Here is a 27,143-nt window from a genome sequence, read left to right on the forward strand (position 1 = left end):
GTGAGAAGTATCGAATCACAAGCATCCCAGTTAGCAGGTGTCACGAGTCAGTAGCCAATGAGCAGGTGTAATTTTCCCGCGTACATGGAGGATCGTGGAGTCTTTCCTAGAGGTAATCGAAACTACGAATTTTTCCAGTCCCTAGTGATTGTAAAAAAAAAGGGTATAGAAGGTTCGGGAAGTGTGATTCATGCTCTGCCTTGTAGAAGTGTAGCAGAGACATGTGGAGATGTGGAGATGGGAAGCGAGTGTCTTGTGGTTGCGCAGGAGCGGAGCGCACGGGCGGCGTGGCACCATGAGCTCCGCGGCCGCCGCCAAGGGCCCGGGGGCGGCGCAGGGCCTGGTCCCCGCCCCCGCCGCCGCCCCCGGCGCCAACAACGGCTTCCTGCGCGCGCCGCCCTCGCCCGAGCAGCACAAGGTGCGCGTCAGGGAGAACCCGCTGGCCTCCGCGGGGGCGGGGGCGGTGGGGGCGGCGCGGCCCGGGGCCCGGCGCTGCCGCAGGCGGAGGCGGCGCGAGCGGGCGCTGGTGGCGGTGGCGGCGGGCCTGCTGCTCGCCTGCTGCTGCGTGCTGCTGCTCGGCTTGCTGCCCGGGGAGGACTGCGAGGGTGAGTCTCCAACCACCAACCACCAGCCACTGCCGACCACGCATTTAATAACATATAATCAATGATTATATATTCATCAGACGTTATCAAGCACCATTTCCGCAATGTTGTGGTAGAAACAATACGGCGATGGCGAGGTTAAAAGGTGCCATCTTCTGACGATTCCTAAAACTCCATGCATGCCCCCGGAAGTCGTTTCGCAGCAGGGGGTTGTACGCAACCGTCAGCACGGTCCTGTACGGCGGGTAGCAGGCTCTCTCTCCCCTGCAGGCGCTCGTGCTAGGGAGCGCGGCGAGTGGTTTCAAACTGCAGGTGGAACTTATACTTCACCGGCGTCTTGGAGACGACGTCGACTGGAGAATATCCGAATCGGGTTCACCGCCGTCTCACGGACAACAGACAAGAGTCTCCTGCGTTTCGCGAAGACTTACCGGGTCGTGGTATGTTTCAAAACACTGCAGCTCTTTTTGAAGCTGTACTTAGGGGCAAAAATATTTCAAGCCTAGCTGAAAGTTAAAACATTGTAGTATCATCGTCTGTGTTTCTTTCAGGTGCATGTCGAGTGTTACAACACCAATAACTAGGGGCACGCATTTATCGCGAATAAATATGAACGCGTTTTAGACTGCAACAAGGTATACCCGTACTATTGGTTTCTTCCTTGCGATTGGCAGCCGTCTGCGAGAGAAATCGTTGCCTTATTTGACACAGCCACTCAGGACGCGTTTGCTTCCGCGCTGAATTACTGTGATTGGTGATGGAACAGTCGACATGTACATGAAAGGAACTCACCCAATCAGGAATCATAGACGATGCTACAATGTTTTAACTTTCAGCTAGTCTCGGATTTTTTTTTCGCGAAATCTGCATGCCCCTACCAATCTCTGAAATTCAATGCGGGAGGGAAAACGCGTCCTGAGTGGCTCATTTAAATAAGGTACAATAACTTCTCTCGCAGACGGCCGCCAATCACAAGGAAGAAACCGCTGGTGCGGGTATACCTTGTTACAGTCTAATAGGCGCTCAGATTTTTTTTTTTCCACGAAAAATGCCTGCCCCTAGCTATACTTAGGGACACCTGTATTTCGCGAATACATTTCGTGTCAAGGTATTTTACAAAACACTGTAGATTTTTCTTGTAATTATTGGCTGTGGTCGGTGAAGGCTGTTTTCCCGCACTCGACGGGGCCAATGAGGACGTAGTTACCGTACTGCTGCACGCCCGCAATTCGCCAAACCTCTAAGAAAAAAGCTACAGTTATGTGTGAAATAGCCTGTCACGAGATGTATTCGCGAAATACAGGTGTCCTTATCTATACTTCTTTAGACTCCTTTAAGGTGGGATTCCTTTCGTCGCGTCAAAGGAATCCCTCCTTTGCACACGCGTTCGCTCGAACGCCGCGTTTTTAAACCACATTGTGACCAACGAGTCTTTTCATTCACGGCGGAGCGTGTTTTCAAACGCTGCGTTTCGTAAACCGCAACGCTGGTAGTTACGTTACCCAAGTTTGAATGTTGGACGGTGACTTTATTTACAACACTGCGATCCACTGTGCGCATGCAGGGTTGCCAACATTGCCGCTCTTTCCAAGGTCACTGCCACAGTTTCGTTCTGCTTGATATTTGGCGTGGACTTTTGTGAAGTAAGTCGGTGCAAAATAAGTAAAAATGATGTTGGCTTATTTTATTTACGAGATTAAATTGAGACCGTGCATTTGGAATACGGTCTCTGAAGACCCTAAAAACATGGAATTCAAGAATCAGCAGTGGTTGGTATAACTGCATTAAAAAAACTGCACAATAGTTTTAAAAAGAGGGACTCCGATCACAGGACTTATGCTGAGGAGCCGACCGCCATCTTGGATGTCACGGAAGGCTAAAAATTTCACAAAATTCCTCAAAATCGAATCAAAAATCGTCAAGAAGACTAAAATTTTTCCTATTTCGAGCGAAAAATTCCCGTTTCTAGGGAACATTTAGGCATCATTATCCCTCAAAAATTCCAGAAAGGCCAAATTTCTTCAGAGAGAGAGGCGATTTTCCTCTTATTATGTGGAGCCTGTATCCTCAAAAGGTCCCGTCTAAATGCATGAACTTGAACTTGACTACCATATTTAAAAAAAAACTGTAAATTTTAATTTAAAATTTTTGAAAAAAAATTTCATAAACTATATAAAACATTATTTATTTACAATATTTAAATTCCTTAATCGATTTAGGTTCTCGTTTAGATTCCCGGTGGTGAAAAAAAAAATAATTTACGGCCTAGGTCTTCCCCCACAATATTTACCAGGCCTCTGACCTCCCAGTACTACCACAATCCGTAGGGACCGGAAAAATTCGCGGTTTCGATGGCCTTCAGGATAGACTGCACATTCCCCTGTACACTTGGGCAAATAACGCAAGTTCATTGGCTGCCGACTAGTGAGTAGTCTCGGCTGGTTTGTCTGTTATTCGATCCTTCTTTGGTTGAGGGTTTTTAATCGGTTGAGATTCGTCCAGATGAACAGAAAGCCAATAGCAAAATCATCTAAAATGTATGTGTAATTGAATTTCAACATATCACCGAATGAATCCGCGAATTTTTCCGGTCTCTAACAATCCGAAATTATGATTCTGGCCTTCAGTGTGTTTAGTCTATGATTTGTGCAGCCCTGGGTAAACGGTTCCGTGGAGCGCCGTTATTCCCAAGAGAAAATCGGGAGGAGCGAAGCGCGCTCTGGGATTGGTTGAAGAGCTGCCCCCCGGGGAGTTTTTTTTTGAACGGGGAGGGGGGGAAGGGGTGGTCCTTCGTTTTTACAGCCCGCTCTTAAAATTCCGAACATCATCAGCGCCTCAGATCGATGCGAGTTCCTGGCCGGGATGCCTCCCTCAGGCGCGCGAGCCGATTATATCGCGCGTGTTTTTACGATGCCCGATAGGTATCGGACGTGTTTTTACATCCCCGATAACTATTGGGTGTGAGAAGCACGTGTGTACGGGTCTCCGGCGGCAAGGTTTTTCGAAGGTTTTAAAAGCGCCGGAGCCGATGCCCGCCATCTTGGATTGTGACGTCACGGCGGTCATTTTGTTTTTTTAAACTTTTCTCGATAGTTCGTGCAGAGAGATTCAGGTGTTTGCTACAGGCACACACACTATAAGAAATTAAAGTACATGTCCGTTCTTTACAAAGGAGGATTCGCCTAGAAAAAAAACAAAGAAACGAAAAAAAGGATTTAGGTATTTAATATGCAACACCTGTACCCTAACCATATTACAAGTGCACGGTAGGACACGAGCAATCCCTTATTTTTAGGGAACGGATTTTGGTGTATTATCCGTTGTCGATAAGTGCGACGCTCGCTGGTGCTTCTAGCGCGGTGTCTCCTCTGGACTGGCGCGCAGTCTTCTCATCGTCACAGCATAAATGTGATATTTTAGCGGTGACCGTAACATTATATGGCGGAGAAATGAATATAAAGGTGTAATTCAAGTCCCTTGAGTGCTTTCAAAAATCCGTACTGGTTGTTTTACGCCTAAAAATTCCTCTGAAAACACGCCTTTTTAGCGATTTTAACTCTTCTAAAAATACAGTTTAAAAACTTTAATCCAAAAATCAAAAATACTTTTTGGCCCTCAGCGAACTCTTAAATGCTTTTCGTAAGCAGACCCCACTCGGATATCTTGAGAAGTTTTGAAATCTCTTTGTTTATCGTGAAGCTCTGCGCACCGTAGCCTATGTGTGCCGGGGTAGGCATGGTAGACCATGATTCTTGAATGTTTTCAACTTATTTTCTCGTTAATTCTTATTCGTGCATTCTAGCTAATTTGAACACTTAAATTTTTGACAAGTGATATATTTAAATTTAGTACTAATATACTGGACTGGTACCGGGGGCCTTAATATATGGGGGGGGGGGGGGTTAATTTTCCTGAGGTTCCCACTCGGTGTGAATGTGCGTCACGTACTGGCAGTTTCAGACAACCGTTTACCGTCACGCATGTCTTGTGTAAAAGAAATCTTGGGAACTGATGGCTGGAATGTGGTCTTGTAATTAATGGAAACGACCTAGAAACCTTGGAAAAGCAATCTCAAACCTGTTCTCCGCCACAGAATAGTCAGCTGCGCAGAGCGAAATTTCTCGAGCTGATCATGCGGCATTATAAAATACAAATGTTTGTGTTATTGAGAAAGTCACATGATAAAAAGAATCTGAGATTTCTTTGGAAACCTGTTGCCAAAAAATAGTTTTTAATACCACAAGAAATATATTTTAATTATGTACAACACATTGTTATGGTTATTTTTTGCATAAATGATATACTTTTCCGAGATAATACTGAGTATTTGTTACGAAAATTAGCGCGTAATTTAAAGAAAAATGGATAGCGCTGTTATGACAGAGAAACGACACATAGGGAGAAACGACACGCAAATTACTGTTTGTACGTCCGTGACCTATGATTTTCTGTTCACCCGTGACGATCGGTTTTGAACGGATTTATAAGTTCATGCGCTGCAGCGCCATCTAGCGGAGAGTTTACAAAGAAAAATGGATAGCATTAAAAAACCTTCTCCATGAAATTTAAAAAAAAAAAACACTTTCATGGCGATCGGTCACAACGGTGTCGGAGTTTTAACAATCTCATACATACCAACAACCTATTATATCAGTGCTTGTTGCGTAAAGGGGGGTTAAGTCACAAATGTTAAAATACATAGTGATATTTCAATTATTTACTTTTAAAATTGATAAGGGAGATTAGAGGCATTATTTGAAAACAATCAATGAGTTTCCAAAGTTCTAAAGCATTTAATAAAGCTAAAAAAAATTCAAGAAACCTGATAATTTTCAATCGTGATTTTCTCAAAATTATGATTTTGGACTTAACCCCTTTTACGCAACAAGCACACACACACACACACACACACACACATATATATATATATATATATATATATATATATATATAGACCGGAAAAATTCGCAGATTCAATCGGCGATAGACTAGAGTTCAAATACATACTAACTATACCTCTTAGATGATTTTGCTATTGGCTTACTGTTCATCTGGACGAATCTCAACCAATTTATAAACCCTCAACCAAAGAAGGATCGAATCACAAACAAACCAGCCGAGACGTCTTACAATTATTCAGCAGCCAATGAACTTGCGTTGTTTGCCCGAGTGTACAAGGGGAATGTGCAGTCTATCCTGAAGGCCATCGAAACCGCGAACTTTTCCGGTCCCTATATATATATATGGATGACCGGTAGCGGGGAATGGTCGCGAAATCCTGTGATCCTCACGCGACGGCAGGCAATCAGACTGGCGCTCGGAGCTTGAAGGCTGGCCGACGCCCGGAATCCCGGCCAATCGCAGGCCGCGGAGAACGCCCCTGGGGTTGAAGAGGGGTTGGTGGGGGGATAGTGGCACGTGGGGTCGTTCCCGCGGAGAAGTGGGAAAAGGAACGCGCCCCCCCGCTCGTGACGGGAATGCGGGCGGGCGACCCGCTTCCAATATCGCCGCGTAACGACAATCGATAATGATTTCGGCCCCTTTCCTTCCTCCCCCCCCCCCACTCACCCCCTTTCCATGGCGTGCCCGAGGGCTTCAGCGCTCTCTTCGGGTCCTTCCGAGACTTTCACGACCACACGCTCCCCTGTCCGAGGAGATACGCCCAGGATGAAACTGGCTCTGCGTGCCGTATTGTGTGAACGCGCGCGTGTGTGAGACAAATAAATAGCACTATGAGAATTTTAATATTTTAAATTTAATACAATATTTTATAAGCTTTACGTTAGTACTAAACTTGGGTGTGAAATTGGTGGGTGTTTCATCAGTAGTTGCTGTACCTCGTATTTTTTTTTTATTCCTAGATATAACTTATTATTAGGGGCATGCAGATTTCGCGAAAAGATTTCGAGACTCGATGAAAGTCAAAAAAACTGTAGCACAGTCTGTGTTTTGTGATTGGGTGAGTTTCTCCCAGGTAGATATAGATTGTAACAACACCAATAACAGTGATTCAGTGCGGAAGCAAACGCGTCCTGAGTGGCTCAGCCGAATAAGGCAACGACGTCTCTCGCAGACGGCTGCCAATCACAAGGAAGAAAACGCTGGTGCGGGTATACCTTGTTGCATTCTAATAAGGGTTCAGATATTTCCGCGAAAAATTCCCGCCCCTACATATTATTGGGGACCGGAAAAATGCGCGGTTTCGACGGCCTTCAGGATAGACTGCACATTCCCCTGTACACTCGGGCAAATAACGCAAGTTCATTGGCTGCCGACTTGTGAGTCGTCTCGGCTGGTTTGTCCGTGATTCGATCCTTCTTTGGTTGAGGGTTTATAGTTGGTTGAGATTCGTCCAGATGAGCAGTAAGCCAATAGCAAAATCATCTAAGAGGTACATGTATTTGTAATATATAGCCTATCGCTAGAGACCGGAAATATTCGCGGTTTCATTTCGCGATAGGCTAAGAATCCAAGTGCGTGTAACTTACTGCCGCTTCAGTGATTGGAACACAGTTTGCCTGAAGGACTGTGAGCCAATGAATAAGCATCCCAGTTAGCAGGTGTCACGAGTCAGTAGCCAATGAGCAGGTGTAATTTTCCCGCGTACATAGTGGATCGTGGAGTCTATCCTAGAGGTCATCGAAACCACGAATTTTTCCAGTACCTAACCTATCGCCGATTGAATCTGCGAATTTTTCCGGTCTCTACGCATGACTGACTGGAATTATTATTTTTTTATCAAACATATATATATATATATATTTATTTTTGTTTCGACGCCTCTCCCACCCCGGGAGCGAGGAAGGACGAAATTGCCGTATCCGCCGCTGCCGACCCCCGATAACAAGATTGCCCCCCGCGCTGGTACCCGAGGGTGGGTGAAGGGAAGGAGGAGGGAGGGCGACACATAGTCCGCCCGCGTAATGGACTGTAACCGTGTTTGCTCCGCGCACTCTGTCGGGAGCTTTTAATCGATTACCCCCGTTGGGGGGGAGGGAAGGGGGGTTGTGTTCCTCGGGAGCCGGTGGCCCGAGGCAGTAACTCACTCTTCGGGGGTCGCAGCGACGCTCGCTGGTGCTTCCAGCGCGGCGTCTCCTCTGGGCCGGCGCGCGGTCTCTTCTCGTCGTGTAACCAGGGCAACCGGGAGCCGTAACAACCGTGCCTGTGGCGGAGAAACGAACACGAAGGTGTAACGCAAAGGTCATCGGTAGAGACCTGCAAAAATTCACGGATTCATTTCGCGATAGGCTAAAATTCAAATAGTTATACCTCGATGCAGCCTCTGTTATTGGCTCACAACTCACCTGGATGACTCTGGGCCAGTGAGAAACACCCAACCAAAGCTTTATCGAGAATCACAGGCCGCTACGTTGGGACGTCTCACAACACAGCAGTCAATGAGTGGGTGACATTTGACCGAGTGTACGTAGAACTGTGGAGTTCATCCTACAGGTCGTTGAACCCACGAATTTTTCCGGTCCCCATTTATGGCTTGACATGACGAAGATTGTGAATAAACAGTTCAAAATTATAATTACAGCAAAAAAAAAAAAAAAATGAAAAATACAAGATGGCGGCGCCGATTGCTCGAGACTCTCTCGTCTTCACAAAGGCGTAATAATTTGAATTTTAACGTATCACGTAATGAACCCGAGAATTTTTCCGATCACTTTTAGCAGCACGTCCACATCCAGCATTGTTAGGCAATGCGATTGGCTGGGGTGTCAAGTGGTGTGCGTGCCCGGTCCGGAGTCAATAAGTAGAGACCGGACAAATTCGCAGATTCAGTCGGCGATAGGCTAGAGTTCAAATACATGTACCTCTTAGATGATTTTGCTATTGGCTTACTGTTCATCTTGACGAATCTCAACCAATTAAAAACTATCAACCAAAGAAGGGTCGAATCACAGACAAACCACCAGCCGAGACGACTTACAAGTCGGCAGCCAATGAACTTGCGTTGTTTGCCCAAGTGTGCAGGGGAGAATGTGCAGTATATCCTGAAGGCCATCGAAACCGCGAATTTTTCCGGTCCCTATCACCGAGGTTTTTCCTCCGGAACACGTTATATTGGGCGAAAGGAATTCATCTCGGGGGCATGTTAATGATTGTTAACACTCGACAAACGTTCTGCTGAATTTTCTTTGATCGCTGCCCATATTGGTTGAGCTAAGTACGTTCTGGGTCCACATTATCGCAGCTTACAGAATCGCTAGAAACTTTTTTTTTGCGTGCGGTGTGGTAGCAGTTCAATTCATTCAATTCAGATCATTTAAACGGTATAAATTTTTGAAACAAAGATGGCGTCTTTTTGTACCTATCTCTCCCCTTTTAACGGTTGTCCCGGACGGACGTCTGGCGGATGTGAAAGTTCTGCAGTCTCTCCCCGAGTCGGGAATCAGCTCACTGCCTTGATTGGGGGGGGGGGGGGGAGGGGGCAGGAAAATGGTGAAATAGGGGGAGGGGTCGCACCCGAGGGAATATATTGGCCCCGGCGCTTCACGACGCGGCCATGAATATCGTTTCCGCGCGAGCGCGCGAATTCCCGCCGGAGCTGAAATTGCTTCCTTGGACGTTCGCGTCCCGCGGAATGCTTGATTAAGCAATTCCTTTTCTCCCTCGCGCCCCAAGAATCAAGTTGGGGGGGGGGGGGGGAGAGAGAGAGAGAGAGAGAGAGAGAGAGAGAGAGAGGTAATGCTAAAGTGAGAATTAAATTACCAGGGAGAGTTAAGAACTCCCAATTTCGCGCTAACGGTCTAGAGCTTTAGCAGGCAAGGACTCATTGGCCATTTTCACGGTTCCTTGTTCTTTGCCCCGCGATATTAGTGATCTGTTGGATCATTCCTCTGAAAGTTTCGTCGGGAGCGCGTCGTTTGGCCTAAAATATTTGGCCTAAAACTGTTTCAGTACATTAATTGGCCTAAACTTTTTTTACCTAAAGTCATTTGGCCTAAAGACGTTTGGCCTAAAACCACTTGACCTAAAACAGTTTTACCTAAATTCGTTTGGCATAAAGTTATTTGGCCTAAAGTCATTTGACCTAAAATTGTTTGACATAAAGTCACTTGGCCTAAAATAATTTTGTGACACTTATTTGACCTAAAATTATTTGGCCTAAAGACGTTTGGCCTAAACGTATTTGGCCTAAAGTCATTTGACCTAAACGCATTTGTCCTAAAGTCATTTAACCTTACATTATTTCCTCTAAAGTCGTTTGTCATAAATAATTTAGCTTGAAGGTATTTGGCCTAAAAATGTTTTTAGAATAATTAACTCTGATCTTTTAACAGGTACCTCTAGCAAATAGTAGAATGTTTTAGTTACTTCCAGCTATGCTATATGTTGAGCTGTAGGGTTTATAGAGCAATAATTTACAACCCTTTATTTAGACATACAACAATTTCTAAAATGCACACAGAATTGCAGTTTACAAGATTATTATAGCATAAATTGCAAATTTTCTCACTAATATAAAACTTGTTTTGCGTTTGTAAAAAAAAAAAAAAAAACAATGTAAATGATAGCATATTGGTAGAGATGATGGAAAATAGCATTTATAAATCAGACTCATAGCATTATGTTTTGAATTAAAGAATATATGTAAATTACTATAATGTATTATACTAAACAATAAATTAAACAAAAAGCAATTTATTTAACAAACAGTTGAGTCAGCTTTGGAAGGCCATTTCTTTGCACAAATTCTTTGTTATTTTTAAGTACTATCCTACACTGTGTTTATATAGATTATTATTGTTTTGGTTACAAGTAAACACAAATTAATGTGAAATTACTAGTGCGTGAATAAAATACATTTCCAATAAATCTAAAATAAATTATTTTCGAGATGCTTTGGGTTAAATTATAGCTGGTAATGTTTGCAGTTAATTATTGTACTGTCATTTAGATGAGACTTTTATTACGCTTATCTGTTGTCTTTTATTCTTCCAATTATCGCTGTTACAGTGTGTGCACAACAGAACATTTGGATTACCGACATAAAGTAACAAGATATAATTTCTGTGCCCTACAGTTGATAATAGCAACATGCATTTTAACAACCGCTACTGATGAAACCTATGTGTCGCTTAGAAAGTAGCGCCAGTTTTTTCTCCATGTCACAACCGGTTCCCATTTACGTGTTAAATAATTTGTCGAGCTAAGCAAATAGTGCATGCACTCAGTATGACGAAAAATTTAAATATACAAAAAAATACTGGCTGAGTGAACATTTTTTTTTACAAGTTGGTGCATCTCATTTGGAAAAAAGTTGGCTACATTTACTGACTTTGTATTGGAAAATGTTTTTGATATCTACAAAAAAAATTTACAGCAAGTCATTTTTTGTGGCAATCAAATTTTTCTGCTTTAAAGCCTGATTGGAGCATTTTATAGCTAATTATCAGAACCCGGTAGATATGGTTCTGCCAGTGTAAGGTAGAAGTTGATGCGCTGCAGCGCCATCTAGTTGATACACTACTAAACTTGACAGGATCACCCGCTGGACTGAACCCTAGATCACCCGATGGTAGACCAAAGATAGTTTCCGTGTTGTTTATTGATATTATGTTTACAGTATTCAGTTAGGTACTGGATACTGACACTGTTAGTTCTTTATTAGGGAAATTTACCTATCACCTAAGTAAAATATAGTTAAACAAGTCTTAATGTTATTTATTAATTTATTCTGGTTCACTAAACTCGAACCACACAATTGTGATAAGGACAGTATGACATGACACTCACATAAAACATGTGGTGCACATTATTGAACTTTTCCAGAGACGGGGTATTTATTAAACGAATTAACCAGAAAATAAAATAATCATTCACTAATTTCGCTTATTAAAATAACCGCCAGAGAAGCAATATGTAAATAACAAGCAAACAAAAAACTTGCAAACAGAAAAGTTCATCAGTGTTTAATCCGCTAAACTTATTTTAAGTATTCTAGCCATGTTGAATATTCGAAGAGTGTGGTAGATAGATAGAGATAGAGAGAGCTAAATGTGCAAGAACTTCCTTTTGCCAGAAATAAAGTTACTTTCTTCCAAATGACCAAAAATTGTTTGGCCTAAAATCATTTGACCTAAAATAATTTTCGGAAACTTATTTGACCTAACATTATTTGGCCTAAAGACGTTTGGCCTAAACATATTTGGCCTAAAGCTATTTGACATAAATTTGTTTGGCCTAAAGTCATTTGACCTAAAATTATTTCGCCTAAGTCGTTTGGCATAAATATATTTGACCTAAAGTCATTTGACCTAATATTGTTTGGCATAAAGTCACATGGCCTAAAAATATTTAGCCTAATTTTAGGCCAAATTATTTTAGGCCTAATGGCGGGTACCCGTTTCGTCGACTCATACTTGGGACTGGACGATCTTCGCTTGCGTGAACCGAAACTCGTACATTTCCAATCTGCGGCAAAAAGGCGGCAGCAGTTTCGGAGGAATGTTGGCCGAAATTTCTATTTGTGGGCTGAAAAGACGTGAAGTAGTTTCTGCAATCGATTGAGACACGGCGAGCAAAATGGTCGATGCGATTGCCGCAAGATGGCAGCACATCCAGTCGTTAGCTTCCCCATCCTTGTTGATTTCTATTAATGGCTAAAAAAAAAAAAAAAAAAAAAAAAAACATACGGGAGAACAGGAGACGGTATGTTGTGACTTAGTTGAAGTCGCTTCTTTTTTTTTTTTTTTTTTTTTTACCTCGCCATCGATATGTCGTTCCTCGTTCCTCACAGAAAATTGCGGAAACGATGCTTGACCACGTTTGATGGATCTCCGTCGTCGAACGCGGTCACTTCGATAAATATCTCCGTCATTTCAAACTGTTTCCACAGTGCAAAAACTAATCCTCAGTCAATGTTTTGGACGTATAACCAACATGGCGCAGACCGAGAGAGAGAAGAAAAAAATATATCACCCCGGTTACCATGTGATCACCCAGACATGAATGACCACCCCTCGATCGTAACAGCTGTAGTCACGAAATACTTTCCGCGAAAGCTCAGTGGCCATGCTTTGTATATGTATTATGTAATTTTTCAAGCTGTCGCTGTGTTTCTGTTCATGTACTGATGACGTGTTTTGTTTTCGTTCGCAGAGGTGATGGCAAGGAAGGTGTGCCTAACCGAGGAGTGCGTGCGAACCGGTAAGTGTCGACCGCCACAGATATATCGTTGTATCGACATTTCAGGTTTAAAATATCGATAAATTGGAATCGATATTTTATTCTCGATATTATGTTCCGATTATATCGAATAAAAATAAAAATATTTTTTCAAGTAAAAAAAATTATTAAAATTACGTGTAAATAAATTTTGCAGAAAAAAATAATAAAATGGTGGACCGGAGTCTTCGTAAAGAACAAATTATTATTCAAAAAGAGGGGGGGGGGGGGAAATGGACATGTTGGAGACCACGGTAAGGAATTTCGTAGGTTGGTAAGTTGAAGCATGAAAATGCTGTTTGGGAAGGGCAGATACGTGGACGTATCTGATTTTATGTTCGTATATTCGTATTAACTGATTTTACATTCGTAATTTTTGTCTTTTCAGTGTTGAAATGTGATGGAGTGATTTTTGTGTTCAGTGTTCTGGCTGTACGGCGCCTAAAAATCCTCTCGGCATGAAAGCGAATGATCAATAATAATTTCAACATGATGAAATATTAATAGGTGTAGGTAGGGCAGTTAATTAATTATTGACGATTTTTATGAGTCTTAAAGTAATGCGTGTGTTTGTTTCGGCGAGGCGGGTTGATAAGTGCGACTCTCGCTGTTGCTCCTAGCGCGGTGTCGCCTCTAAGCGCAAGTCTGCGCACTAACGCGCAGTCTTCTTGTATCGTGCACAGGACAGCTATGACATTTGAGCGGAAACGATAACATTGCGTGGCGGTGAAATTAAGAAGAAAAGGTGCGTTGCAAGCAACTTGGAGGGCTTTCAAGAATCTTTAACGGAAATTTCATGTCTGAAACATCACCTCTGAAATCACGTGTTTTCAGCAATTTTCTTTTCTCCTAGAAACGCAGCTAAGAAACAAAATACCGAAACAGAACTACTTATCCGTAGGTACCCGGAAATTTCGCGGGTTCAATGACCTCCAGGATAGACTCCAATATCCTCTACACACTCGGGCAAATGCCAACTGTTCATTGGCTGCTAACATGTGAGTCGTCTCGACTGGGTGGCCTGTGATTCGACATTTATATGAGTGAGGGTCTCTAATTGGCCCTCAGTCCTCCAGATTAACAGAGAACCAATGACAGAAGCAGCACAGGTGGCATTTTCCCGAGTGTGTAGAGTGTAGTGGAGTCTATCCTGGAGGTCATTGAACCCGCGAATTTTTCCGGTCTCTACTCATAAGTATCCTACATGGCATAGACAGAACATATATTTATCTATTCCTCTATTTCATTAAACATCACAAATATACATATATTTATAATTCATAATTCCAAATATTTTAGTTATTTTTCCTGAATAATTAAAAACAAAGAATTATTTTCGTATAAAAATATGCCAATATTTTAACTGATGAAATACGTGGATTTTGACTTGCCCAAATAGTAAAACTTTTAAAACTACATTTTTTTTTCTAAACAGATAACACAAAGTGATGTTTTTCTGCTAATTTCTCAAAAGTTCCTATTCAAAAAAATTTTTAAACTACGTTGACCAAACAAACTTGAAGTTCAAATAAAAGATGAAATAAAAAACCCTAACGTTGTACCGACGTCACAAAACAAACATGAATATTGTCATGACACGAAATTACCTGTTGATGATATAGGTAGCTCACGTAAAAACTTACGATGAAATTAACAAAAAATAATAAAAATGTGACTGTCAGGTCACCATAAAAATACACAACAAATATTAATAACAAGTGTGCAGAGGCGCAGCACCGAGTATATACTCTGCACTCGAGCACTCTCTGTTGTAACCGCCCTAGCACGAGTGCGCAATGCCTTACACGGGCGTGATAACAGATTTACAATCATCCCTTTCAGTTGACCGTCCACCGAAATGGACACTTTTACATCCCAATGGTAGAAGGAGTTCACCAGTCTTTGAATGCGTGGTTTAACATGCACCTACATTCTAGTGGATATCATATTCATTTTACTTTTATTTATTATTATAAATTAATTATAAATTAGTATTAAAATCATAGCGTAAAATTATTACCACACAAAAAAAAAATTCAAAAATAGTTTAGTTGCAATAAGAAAATTTTCAAAAATTTGGCAGAGTGTGGATGAAAAGGTTAATCTTATCTCTCGTAAGCTTGGGATTCATCTGCTACGTTAGTTGTCGAGGACTCAGTAAAAAAAAATTAATATATTTACCATTCTTGCAACGGTAAATCACCCATGCGACGCACAAAAAATTTAACAACTTCCGTTTTGACTGCGTGGAAGTTTGCGCGATTGAGGAGGAAAAAAAAAATGAACGAGGGAAAAAAATATATATATCGACGGTGATCGAGACGTTAATTACGGAGAGGTTTCGCGCGATCTTCAACCTACCCCACTTCGAGTAAGGGCGCGCTCGGGTGTTTTCCAAGGGATGAGGGTTGGTGGGGGGATGGTTTGGGGTGGCGGGAGGGGAGGGCCTTATCAAGCTGTTCCCAGGTCGCCATGATTATTCATCACGGCCCTTCGCTCCGGAGCGAGTCATTACCGCGTCTCGTTACGATCCTTGCCCCCGGGGAGGGGGGGGGGGGGGAGGGGGGTGTTGTGTCTTGAAGGAACTGGTATCCTCTCACCTCCTTCCTCATTCCACTGGCTTCTGGAACATTCCAGTAGCCGCAGGCCCAGCTGATGGGATCGTGGGGGAATTACTTATTAAAACCAGTTCCTACCCTCTCTTCCCCCCAACCCCCTTCCCTTTCCAGGTGTCGACGAGGGGTGCTTCTGGAAACAAGATACCGCTCTGTGTCCCCCCCTTCTTCTTCTCTCTCTCTCTCTCTCTCTCTCTCTCTCTCCTTCGCGGGGTCCTGCAGATCTCCCTCCTCCTCCTCCCCCCCCCTCCTTCATCAACCAACTACCCTCATTAGCTGCACGGGCTGCAGCCAATCACGGAGCCAGCGCCCCACCGCCGCGCTAGCGCGAGGAATGTTTCATTTACGGGGTTTTTTTAAGTGGCCCCGCTTCGTCAGGGGTGTGTGTGTGATAGGCGCGACGCTCGCTGGTGCTTCTAGCGCGGTGTCTCCTCTGGACTGGCGCGCAGTCTTCTCCCAGTGCATATGAGCGGTGACCGTAACATTATATGGCCGAGAAATGAAGATAAAGGTGTGATGCAAGTCCCCTAAGTGCTTTCAAGAATCTGTAAAGGTTGTTTTACGCCTAAAAACTACTCTGAAAACATGCGTTGTTATACATTTTAACTCTTCTAGAATTACAGTTTAAAAACCTTAGTCCGAAATCAAAAGTACTTTTTCGGCCCTCAGCGAACTCTCAAATGCTTTTCCGCAAGAAGACCCCACTCGGATATCCTGAGTAGTTTTGAAATCGCGTTGTTTTTCCTGAAGGGGCCTGCCTAGTCAGAGGTGTTTTTGCGCCGCTAAGGCGGTACAGCTAGTGCCGTTGCGCGGGCTTATCGTCGTGCATGAGGCAACTAGGATGTTTGAGAGGGTAACCGTAAAATTATATGGAGAAGAATTGAAGATAAAAGGCGCAATGCAAGGCCCTTAATTACTTTCAAGAAAATGCGCAGGCTGTTTCATGCCTAAAAAAAAATATCATGAAAAAACACGCGTTTCAGCCATTTTAACTGTTATAAAAACACCGTTTTCAAACTTAATCCGGAAACGAAACTACTCATGCGTAGGGGCATGCAGCTTTCGCGAAAATATTTCGAGACTAAATGAAAGTTAAAACACTGTAGCACAGTCTGTGTTTCTTGATTGGGCGAGTTTATCCCAGGTACACGTCGATTGTTAAAACACCAATCACAGTGATTTAGTGCGGGAGCAAACGAGTCCTGAGTGGCCCCGGTCAAACAAGGCAACGACTTCTCTCGCTAGACGGCCGCCAATCACAAGGAAGAAACCACAGTTGCTGGTATACCTTATTGCAGTCTAATAAGTGTTCAGATCTTTTCACGAAAAATGCGTGATACTACGTCATGCCCCTTCAGAATATTCTTAAATGCTTTTCGTAAACATACACCACTCGGCACATCTGGGGCAGTTTACAAATCGCGATGTTGTTTTCCCCTGATGCTCTGCACAACGTGTGTGTGTGTGTGTGTGTGTCCGGTTGGGCGGGCTCTGAGAGAGAGAGAGAGAGAGAGTGAGAAAGAGAGATGAGAAATGGCACGCCAACAGTTCCAAGACTCTCTCGGGCATTAGCGCCACGGCCCAGGAGTCTTCATGAACGGGTTCTTTGAGGTCCGCGTTTTTTTTTTTTTGCGCGCGTGACGTAATGTTAGCGTGCGTCGCGTGCGTTCGCGTAGCAGCGAGCAAGTCTCGGAGGTGATCCACGACGACGTGGTGGGTCCTCGAGCTGTGCGGCGACCCAGTTACGACCCCCCGTCCCGGCCCGGGGGGTTGGCGGTCACGTGGTCGCAATTAGGTTAATTACCCTCCGGCCCGTGTCGTGACTCGCCAGCGCCCCCCTCGGGTGCCGGGCCCTCCCCTCTCCCCTCTCCTATCACCCCTCACCCTTCCCCAATCACCCTTAACCCATCACAATCATTTCGCGATAGGATATAGTTAGGGACACCTGTATTTCGCGATTTCATTTCATGTCAAGGTATTTCACAAAAACTCTGTAGCTTTTTCTAAGATTCATGGCAAATTGTTGAGGGTGCAGCAGTACGGTGACCACATTCTCATTGGCCCCGTCAAGAGCGGGACGACACCTCTCACCGACCTCAGCCAATAACCACAGGAGAAAAGCTACCAGTATTTTGTGAAATACCTTGACACGAAATGTATTCGCGAAATACAGCTGTCCCTAGATATAGTCCAAATACTTTTGACATTATTTTGCTTCAGTGATTGGGCCACAGTTTATCTGAAGGACTCTGGGCCACCAATGAAAAATCTTTAACAGAGGAATTAGCGAATCACGATCATTCCAGTCATCGGGTGTTACGTGTCGGTAACCAATCAGCAGATGTAATTTGCACGAGTGCGTAGAGGATCATGGAGTCTACCCTTTAGGGATTTGAAATCGCAAATTTTACAGGTCTCTAGCAATCACCGTTCACCAATCACTAGGGGCATGCAGATTCCGCGAAAAGATTTCGAGACTAGCTGAAAGTTAAAACACTGTAGCATCGTCTGTGTTTCGTGATTGGGTGTCTTTCCTCCAGGTACACGTCGATTCTAACAACACCAATCACAGTGATTCAGTGCGGGGGAAAAACGCGTCCTGAGTGGCTCGGTCAAACAAGGCAACGACTTCTCTCGCAGACGGCCGCCAATCACAAGGAAGAAACCGCTGGTGCGGGTGTACCTTGTTGCAGTCTAATAAGTGTTCAGATCTTTTCGCGAAAAGTGCCTGCCCCTACCAATCACCAATCACTAGAGATCGGAAAAATTCTCGGTTTCATTTAGTGATAGGCTAAAATCCAAGTGAATGAACACGCGAATTTAACGCGTTAACATAGAGTTTTGTTTGCGAATCGGAGACCTGAAAAATGGGCCAATTTCTTCCTTCATCACGACAACGCGCCGTGCCAACATCTCTCTTCTGGTCCACGAGTTGTTGTTACTGTATGTCCACGTACAGAAATGCTGCCAGTCATCATGGCATCAACACTCGCTAGCCAAGGAGAATAGAGGCAGGCATTTTCCGCGAAAAGACCTGAACACTTATCAGACTGCAACAAGGTATACCCACACCAGCGTTTTCTTCATTGTGATTGGCGGCCGTCTGCGAGGGAAGTTGTTGCCACCCAGGACGCGTTTGCTTCCGCACTGGATAGCTGTGATTGGTGTTGTTACAATCGACGTGTACCTGGGAGAAACTCGCCCAATCAAGACACACAGACTGTGCTACAATGTTTTAACTTTCATCGAGTCTCGAAATATTTTCGCGAAAAGTGCATGCTCCTAGAGATTAGTTGTAATTGATGCAAACTTATTACTTTGTTTGTAATAAAATTACTGTCCGTATTTTTTTTATCATGCCTCGTAGTAGTTGACACGCAGTGCCCTGTACGAATCCGTCGCTAGTCGGAACACCCCAACTTCCTGCGCCTTTATAGTTCTCCCCCCCCTTTTTCCGCCTATAAAAATAAACATCAACCAGAGAGTCGAAAATAGCAGCACACATCTGTGGTCGTACTTCAGTTTTCAGTTCGCAGATGTCGCGTGTAAAATAAAACTGGCAAGCGTTTGACTGTTGGGTTCACACGCATGAGCTACTAAATTTCGCCGATTCAAAATGTGGCTTCCAGTAGGGTTACAAAATATATAGATCCAGTGAACTACAGAGCGTTAAACTGCACAAATTATGTAATCAGTATTTGTAATAATTATTTTCCAAAATACTTTATTTTATTGTTCATTTATAGCTGTATATCTAAAAAATATTAACATTTTTTTTGGTGATAGGCTATCAAGAAAACATTTGAATGTTATTCTCAAAGGATTATGTGTATTTTAACACATCCTGAAGAATAAGATGCCTAAAATAACATAAAAAACGGTCACTTGATAACAACTATAAGTAGAGACCGGAAACATTCGCAGATTCATTTCACGACAGCCTGAAATTTAAATAGTTATACCTAAGTGCTGCCTCTGCTATTGGCTCACAACTCACCTGGACGACTCTGGGCCAGTGAGAAACACTCGACCGAAGCTGTATCGAATCACAGGCCGCTACGTTGGGACACCTTCACAAGACAGCAGCCAATGAGAGGGTTACATTTGACCGATTGTACGTAGAACTATAAAGTTCATCCTAGAGGTCATTGAACCCGCGAATTTTTCCTGTCCATAACTATAAGCAATCCGGACCGACGATAAAATGTTGCAGTAGCCAATGAAAAACCTACTTTGACTTTTTTGTCCATTTATGCGTAGTATTATCTGATTTTAAAAAGAATTCAAGTGAAAAGTGATATACGAGTGGTGTCTGTTTACGAAAATCATTTAATAATAGCTGACGGTGAAGGAGTAGTTATGTTTCCGTATTTCGGTTTTTAATTTACTTTTAGATAAGCGGAAAAGGCTGAAACTCGAGAATTCAGAACACTTTTTTTTAGTTATGAATAGATCCGGAAAAATTCGCGGATTCATTCGGCGATAGGCTAGAATTCAAATACATATACCTTTAAGATGATTTTGCTATTGGATTACTGTTCATCTGGACGAATCTCAACCAGTTAATAACTCTCGACCAAAGAAGGATCGAATCACAGACAAACCAACTGAGACGACTCACAAGTCGGCAGTCAATGAACTTGCGTTATTTGCCCGAGTGTACAGGGGAATTTGCAGTCTATCCTGAAGGCCATCTAAACCGCGAATTTTTCCGGTCTCTAGTTATGAAACATCCAAACAGAGTCGTGAAAGCACCCACGGAATTTGCAGTTCAGTTTTATCTCCATCGCACATTGCCATATAATGTTATGGTTACCGCTCACAGCTCATATTTGCCCTATGCACGACGAGAAAAACTGCGAGCAAATTTAGAGCCGTGCGTTTAGAAGCGATACCGCGTTAGAATCACCAGCGAGCGTCGCTATTATGATTACGGAATTTCAATAAAGCGGGACGTTCTAGAACCAAATATGCTGGAATCCAAGATGACGGAGTGTTCTAGAATATACCTATATAAAAAAAGCGGTTATGACGTCGTTTATACAAGATGGCGGACGTGATCAAAGTTATCCAAGATGGAGGTCAGGATCAAGGTCGACGTTCACAGTGGTCGTTTTCGTGATGTACCTTATTGGGAGTTTAAAAAAAAATAATATTTTCATCTATTATTCACATTTTGTTGTGTATGAATTTCACATTGATAGGGACAGGAAAATTCGCGGTTTCGATGGCCTTCAGGATAGACTGCACATTCCCCTGCACACTCGGGCAAATAACGCAAGTTCATTGGCTGCCGACTTGTGAGTCGTCTCATCTGGTTTGTCTGTGATTCGATCCTTCTTTGGTCGAGAGTTGTTAATTGGTTGAGATTAGTCCAGATGAACAGTAAGCCAATAGCAAAATCATCTAAACGGTATATGTGTTTGAATTCTAGCCTATCGCCGAATGAATCTGCGAATTTTTCCGGTCTCTACACATTGACCAATCATATTCGAACATTGTCCTGCTAATTCTACTGATTCGTGACACCTGTCAACTGGGAGGAAGCTCGTGATTCGATTCGTTTGTTGAGGGTTTTCCGTTGACTCAAGAGTCCGCCAGGTTAACTGTGATACAATCGCCTGAATCAGCATGAGGGTGAACGATTTCGGATTCTAGCCAATCGCGAAATGGATCCGCGAATTTTTCCGGTCTCTAGCCATGGCCTATGGTCAGCGACGTGGTAATTCCCCTCTACGACTGTAGACCAGCCAACTACCAGCCAGCAGCAGAGAGATCGAATTGCGTCGACCACATTCGAAAAGAAAGGCAAAAGTAGATGCACTGGAGTAAGAAATAAGCCAATAAGAAATAAAATGGGGGATAGAGTTTCCATTGTACTGTGAATTTTAGTGTGACACCAAATAAATTCCGGGGTATCTACCTATGATTAGTATCCATCAGAGTTTTTGCCAGTACACTGTTATAAATTCCAGTAAATGCATGGATTTTTCAATGAAGAATTTAAGTTCAAATAAACAAACAGTTCTTCGTAATTTCAAATAACTGTATCTTCGTGGAATTTTCGCCGTATTTGGATTTACGTGTTGCATGTTACGTTCTAAACAAAAGGTAAACACACACTTGGATAAAAGAAGTTTCTTCTTAACAGTTTTTTTTTGCAATGTTAGTTTAGTTAATGTACCAAGAATTTTTCTTTTGGATGGATGTTCAAATAAAGTGAACTTAATGTTTGTAAATTTACGATTATCCGTGGAAAACTTTGTACCCATCTTTCTTCCTAAATTGAAGATTAAATTTTTGAAATGAAACTTCTTTGCGCGCGACGAGAGCAAAGCTTCAAGGCCAAATTATAATGCAACGTTTTTGTGCAAATTTGTTGTGAAACGTTTCTGATGCGAAAAGTACAGAGAATATAGGTATTTGGCCAAAGATATATAAAGAGAACACTATGCTGCATACGTTGCTATGCTCGTTTACGTTCTCCTCTTTGTGTGATGATACGAATCCCTTCAAAAAAACAGAGATAGAGAGAGAGAGAGAGATAGATGAACGAAAGAATAAAAAAAGAGAGTTCATATGTGTTTGTTTTTCAGAAAATAGATACAGGTATCCTATACAGTCAGTTTTGAGTGCCTTGAATTTCGTATATTTGCCACCAGCACGCTCGCGTTCCTCATTTTTCAACCAGCAGCGTAGAGAGCGCTGTTGTTGACAGTCCCTGCATCTCCCGCGTTAGGAATCTCATATTTCGTTCAGAGATTTGGCGTGTTACAGATGGCAGAATTGTTTGAAGAAACAGTAACACGCATAGTTTTTTTTTTGTTCTTTACGGTGTAAGGAATTTCAACAGTGAGTAATATTTATTATTTTCATGATACGAGGTTTGAACTGCCAGTTGCTGTCGCGTGTGCTGTGCAGCTGTTCCGGGCACGGGAGACTGGGCCAGGGGTGAAGGGTGTGTGTGTGTGGTGCGTGCCGGCAGCCTCGTCCCTGCTGGCCGCCATGGACCGCTCCGCCGACCCGTGCCACGACTTCTTCCAGTTCGCGTGCGGCACGTGGAACAAGAAGCACGTGATCCCCGAGGACCGCAGCAGCATCAGCACCTTCGAGGTGCTGGCCGACCAGCTGCAGGTCATCCTCAAAGGTACCGTCAACCTCACACCCTCCTCTTGACTCAAAGGTACCGTCACCCCTGCCCTCCTCTTGACTCAAAGGTACCGTCACACACCGCCCCCTTCTTGACTCAAAGGTACCGTCACCCACGCCCTCCTCTTGACTCAAAGGTACCGTCACACACCGCCCCCTTCTTGACTCAAAGGTACCGTCACCCACCCCCTCTCTTGACTCAAAGGTACCGTGACCCACCCCCTCTCTTGACTCAAAGGTACCGTCACCCACACCCTCCTCTTGACTCAAAGGTACCGTCACCCACCCCCTCTCTTGACTCAAAGGTACCGTCACCCACCCCCTCTCTTGACTCAAAGGTACCGTCACCCACCCCCTCTCTTGACTCAAAGGTACCGTCACCCACCCCCTCTCTTGACTCAAAGGTACCGTCACCCACCCCCTCTCTTGACTCAAAGGTACCGTCACCCACCCCCTCTCTTGACTCAAAGGTACCGTCACCCACCCCCTCTCTTGACTCAAAGGTACCGTCACCCACCCCCTCTCTTGACTCAAAGGTACCGTCACCCACCCCCTCTCTTGACTCAAAGGTACCGTCACCCACACCCTCTCTTGACTCAAAGGTACCGTCACCCACCCCCTCTCTTGACTCAAAGGTACCGTCACCCACCCCCTCTCTTGACTCAAAGGTACCGTCACCCACCCCCTCTCTTGACTCAAAGGTACCGTCACCCACCCACTCTCTTGACTCAAAGGTACCGTCACCCACCCCCTCTCTTGACTCAAAGGTACCGTCACCCACCCCCTCTCTTGACTCAAAGGTACCGTCACCCACCCCCTCTCTTGACTCAAAGGTACCGTCACCCACCCCCTCTCTTGACTCAAAGGTACCGTCACCCACCCCCTCTCTTGACTCAAAGGTACCATCACCCACCCCCTCTCTTGACTCAAAGGTACCGTCACACACCCCCTCTCTTGACTCAAAGGTACCGTCACCCACCCACCCTCTTGACTCAAAGGTACCGTCACCCACCCCCTCTCTTGACTCAAAGGTCCCGTACCCACCCCCTCTCTTGACTCAAAGGTACCGTCACCCACCCCCTCTCTTGACTCAAAGGTACCGTCACCCACCCACCCTCTTGACTCAAAGGTACCGTCACCCACCCCCTCTCTTGACTCAAAGGTACCGTCACCCACTCCCTCTCTTGACTCAAATGTACCGTCACCCACCCCCTCTCTTGACTCAAAGGTACCGTCACCCACCCACTCTCTTGACTCAAAGGTACCGTCACCCACCCCCTCTTTTGACTCAAAGGTCCCGTACCCACCCCCTCTCTTGACTCAAAGGTACCGTCACCCACCCCCTCTCTTGACTCAAAGGTACCGTCACCCACCCCCTCTCTTGACTCAAAGGTACCGTCACCCACCCCCTCTCTTGACTCAAAGGTACCGTCACCCACCCCCTCTCTTGACTCAAAGGTCCCGTACCCACCCCCTCTCTTGACTCAAAGGAACCGTCAACCCCACACCCTCCTCTTGACTCAGGTACCGTCACCCACCCCCCTCTTGACTCAAAGGTACCGTCACACCCATCCTCTACACCCTTGTCGCCTTTCCGCCCTCTGTACTGTGAAACGTCTCTGCTGAGGGGGCTGCAATTCTCGAGGCGTTACGATCCATTGAGGGGATTAGTTAGTAGAGACTGGAAAAATACGCACTTTGGATAACCTCCAGGATAGACTCAGCCATCCCCTACACACTCGGGCAAACGCCACCTGCTCATTGGCTACTGACTCGTGTCACCTGTCAACTGGGACGCTTGCGATTCGATACTTTTTTGGTTGAAGGGTTTATCATTGGCTCAAAGTCCTTAGGATAAACTGTGAGCCAATCAGAGAAGCAATTTAAAGGTACAGTTGTTTGGATTCTATCATATCGTGAAATGAATCTGCGAATTTTTCCGGTCTCTATTAGTTAGATATGTGGTGGGGGAACTGGTGGAGGCGGAGACGGCATACTTGAACATCTGCACACTTGCATACTTGTGCAATAGCCTTATTTATAACTCGCATACTTGCATATATATATAAAATATCGGTAACCTCAGAAAAAAATAATTATTATGTTTCTCACACCTAATAATACGATAAGCAAGAAAATTCACTTCTGTCACGCGTGGACTCCAAATAAACCTTTTTATTTTGTTTAGTGGAACAGAAATGTTCATTTAAAATGACAAGATATGTTTTATTTTTTTTATTTTTAACACTTAAATGAAAACAACTGTATCCCTACAAAATAGTGTTGGAAGTTATACTGGGTTTAGATTCTTACCCGGGCATTTTTGTGTTAAAGTTATTTGTAAACCGTTCCCTGAATTGTTTTCCAGTATTAACTGCGCACATAAATACGCATAATAAAACAAAATAAAGATAGTTATTGAATATTCGATTATATTTTCCATAGTTTGAAAAATTACGCTTGAATGAAACATCAATTAAAATATAAAAAATATGCACCAATTTTCGTAAAAAAAAATATCTCAGTATTATCTCGAAAAAAATCTTCTTTTGATTAATGCAATAATAACCATAGCAATGTGTTGGTACAATGTTACGATATATTTTGTGTAGTTTATTACAAACTAGTTCTTGGCAACTGGTTTCCAAAGGAATCTTTTGTAAAAGTAAATAAATTTTTGACGTGACAACGTCTAATAAATAGATGAACGCGGCTGCACGCACGAAAAAATGTCCCGTTACGCACTTTGTTCCTTTACACTGTGTCCCGTTACGCTCATTGTACGCTTGCGCAGCATCTATCTCTCTTCCACTCTACTGTTTATAAAGTGAAGTGAAAAGTTAGTGTGGTTTTCATTGCTTATTACAACAACAATTTCGGCAATAAAGATTAATTATTCTTGCATTTTAAAAAATCTGATTACTAGTATAATTTCAAGTATTTATTATTTTATTATTAAAATAAATAATGATTCAATTTTATTCATAAAAGTATGCAATCATTTCATCAATGTTTTGTTATGACGTTGTCACGTTAAACTATCGTCCGTAAACCGACTTTACAGACAACCAATTTTTTTTTTCTGTGTGGTGCGCCAGCATCGATAGTACAGCTTCGCGCCAAGGACCTTGCTGCTCCAGAAAATTCCCGTCTCATTCGCCCTGTATTCTTGGAAGGAAAAAAGAAACCCTCCTCCCCGCTCAAAAGTAGCCCGAGGGATCCGCCGTCGTTATCAGTCATTACGGCGCTGACATCCGTCTTCCTTTCCCCTCCCCCCGGTTGCACTCTGCCCAAGTTGCGTGTCTGTCCCTCTTGGGAGGGGAATCCTTCTTTCCACAGACGAGAGAGCCAAACGCCCGATCGACCTAGAGACCTGTAAAATTCGCGGATTCATTCCGCGACAGGATAGAGTCCAAATACTTTTGGCATTATTTTGCTTCAGTGATTGGGCCACAGTTTATCTGAAGGACTCTGGGCCCAATGAAAAAACTTTAACAGAAGAATTAGCGAATCACGATTATTCCAGTCAACGGGTGTTACGAGTCGGTAACCAATCAGCAGATGTAATTTGCACGAGTGCGTAGAGGATCATGGAGTCTATCCTTTAGGGATTTGAAATCGCGAATTTTACAGGTCTCTACGGCGATCGTGCATCTTCGGTTTTTTTTTTTTTTTGTTGTTCGTTGTAAATAAATATGGCGGTGTTGATAAAAGGATACTAATGGTCAATTAGGTTAGGTTAGCTACATTATAAATACTTTAAAACATTGTGGACGGTTGATTTGGTCAGGATTGCTACATTAAAGATACGGAAAAAAAGCATGAACTTCGGGGAACTTCGGGTTTTGGCTCTCTCGTCTGTGAAAAGAGGGCTTCCCGCTTGGGAGCGCTGGTGGAGCCAGGGTCGCCAACTGCACGCAATGTTGGACGGTAGATAAGCCTTGGTTAAAAAAAAAAAAATGTGAGAGAGACTTTCAGTACTCGGCGGTGATGTGTAAACATCTAACATCGGTAACGAGAGCAAATTCATGAGTGCTCGTGTTGTGAAAATAAACTTATGATACGAATCCGGGACACGAATTTTAACGTATATCTCTTTAAAAAGAATTGGTTGTCTGTAAAGTCGGTTTACGGACGATAGTTTGACGTGGCAACGTCATAACAAAACATTGATGAAATGATTGATCCAGAAGAAAATGAAACAAAATATTCGGCCTGAGACTGAGACGTAATATGTTTTTGCAACACAACCATTTAGGCATTAAAAATATTATATTCTTTGAGGAAGAATTTTTTTTTTAATTTTCCTATCTTTTGTATGATAAAATCTACCTCTGCATACTTTTATGAATAAAATTGAGTAATTTTTATTGAATTATCACTATTTTGTATGGATACAACGAAGGAGTGAAATGAAATCTACAATTTAATTGATAAATTTACTTTTATTTGCATTCATTAATTCAAATATATTTATTACTTTTGTAGTAACGCGCGTGCCCTATTTATTTTTACAAGTACAAAAATAAAAATTTTCGCAGCAGCCGAGATTTGATCCAACAACCTTTACATCGGCAGTCAGCGATGCTAGCCGCAC

The 27,143-nt window shown here is 43.4% G+C and overlaps 1 protein-coding gene across 1 annotated transcript in view; it reads left to right on the forward strand.

Moving 5' to 3' along the window:
• Positions 1–533: 533 nt before the first annotated feature.
• The window catches only part of LOC134537002 (neprilysin-1), a 60,246-nt gene continuing 33,636 nt past the window's right edge, over positions 534–27,143 (forward strand). Inside the window, exons 1-3 of the mRNA XM_063377157.1 lie at positions 534–605; positions 12,717–12,764; positions 22,383–22,544. Of these exons, the coding sequence (XP_063233227.1) occupies positions 12,722–12,764; positions 22,383–22,544 (205 nt within the window). The 5' untranslated portion in view covers positions 534–605; positions 12,717–12,721. The remainder of the gene's footprint in view (positions 606–12,716; positions 12,765–22,382; positions 22,545–27,143) is intronic.

Source organism: Bacillus rossius, chromosome 11, assembly GCF_032445375.1.
Source record: "Bacillus rossius redtenbacheri isolate Brsri chromosome 11, Brsri_v3, whole genome shotgun sequence".
Taxonomy (NCBI): Eukaryota; Metazoa; Arthropoda; class Insecta; order Phasmatodea; family Bacillidae; genus Bacillus; species Bacillus rossius.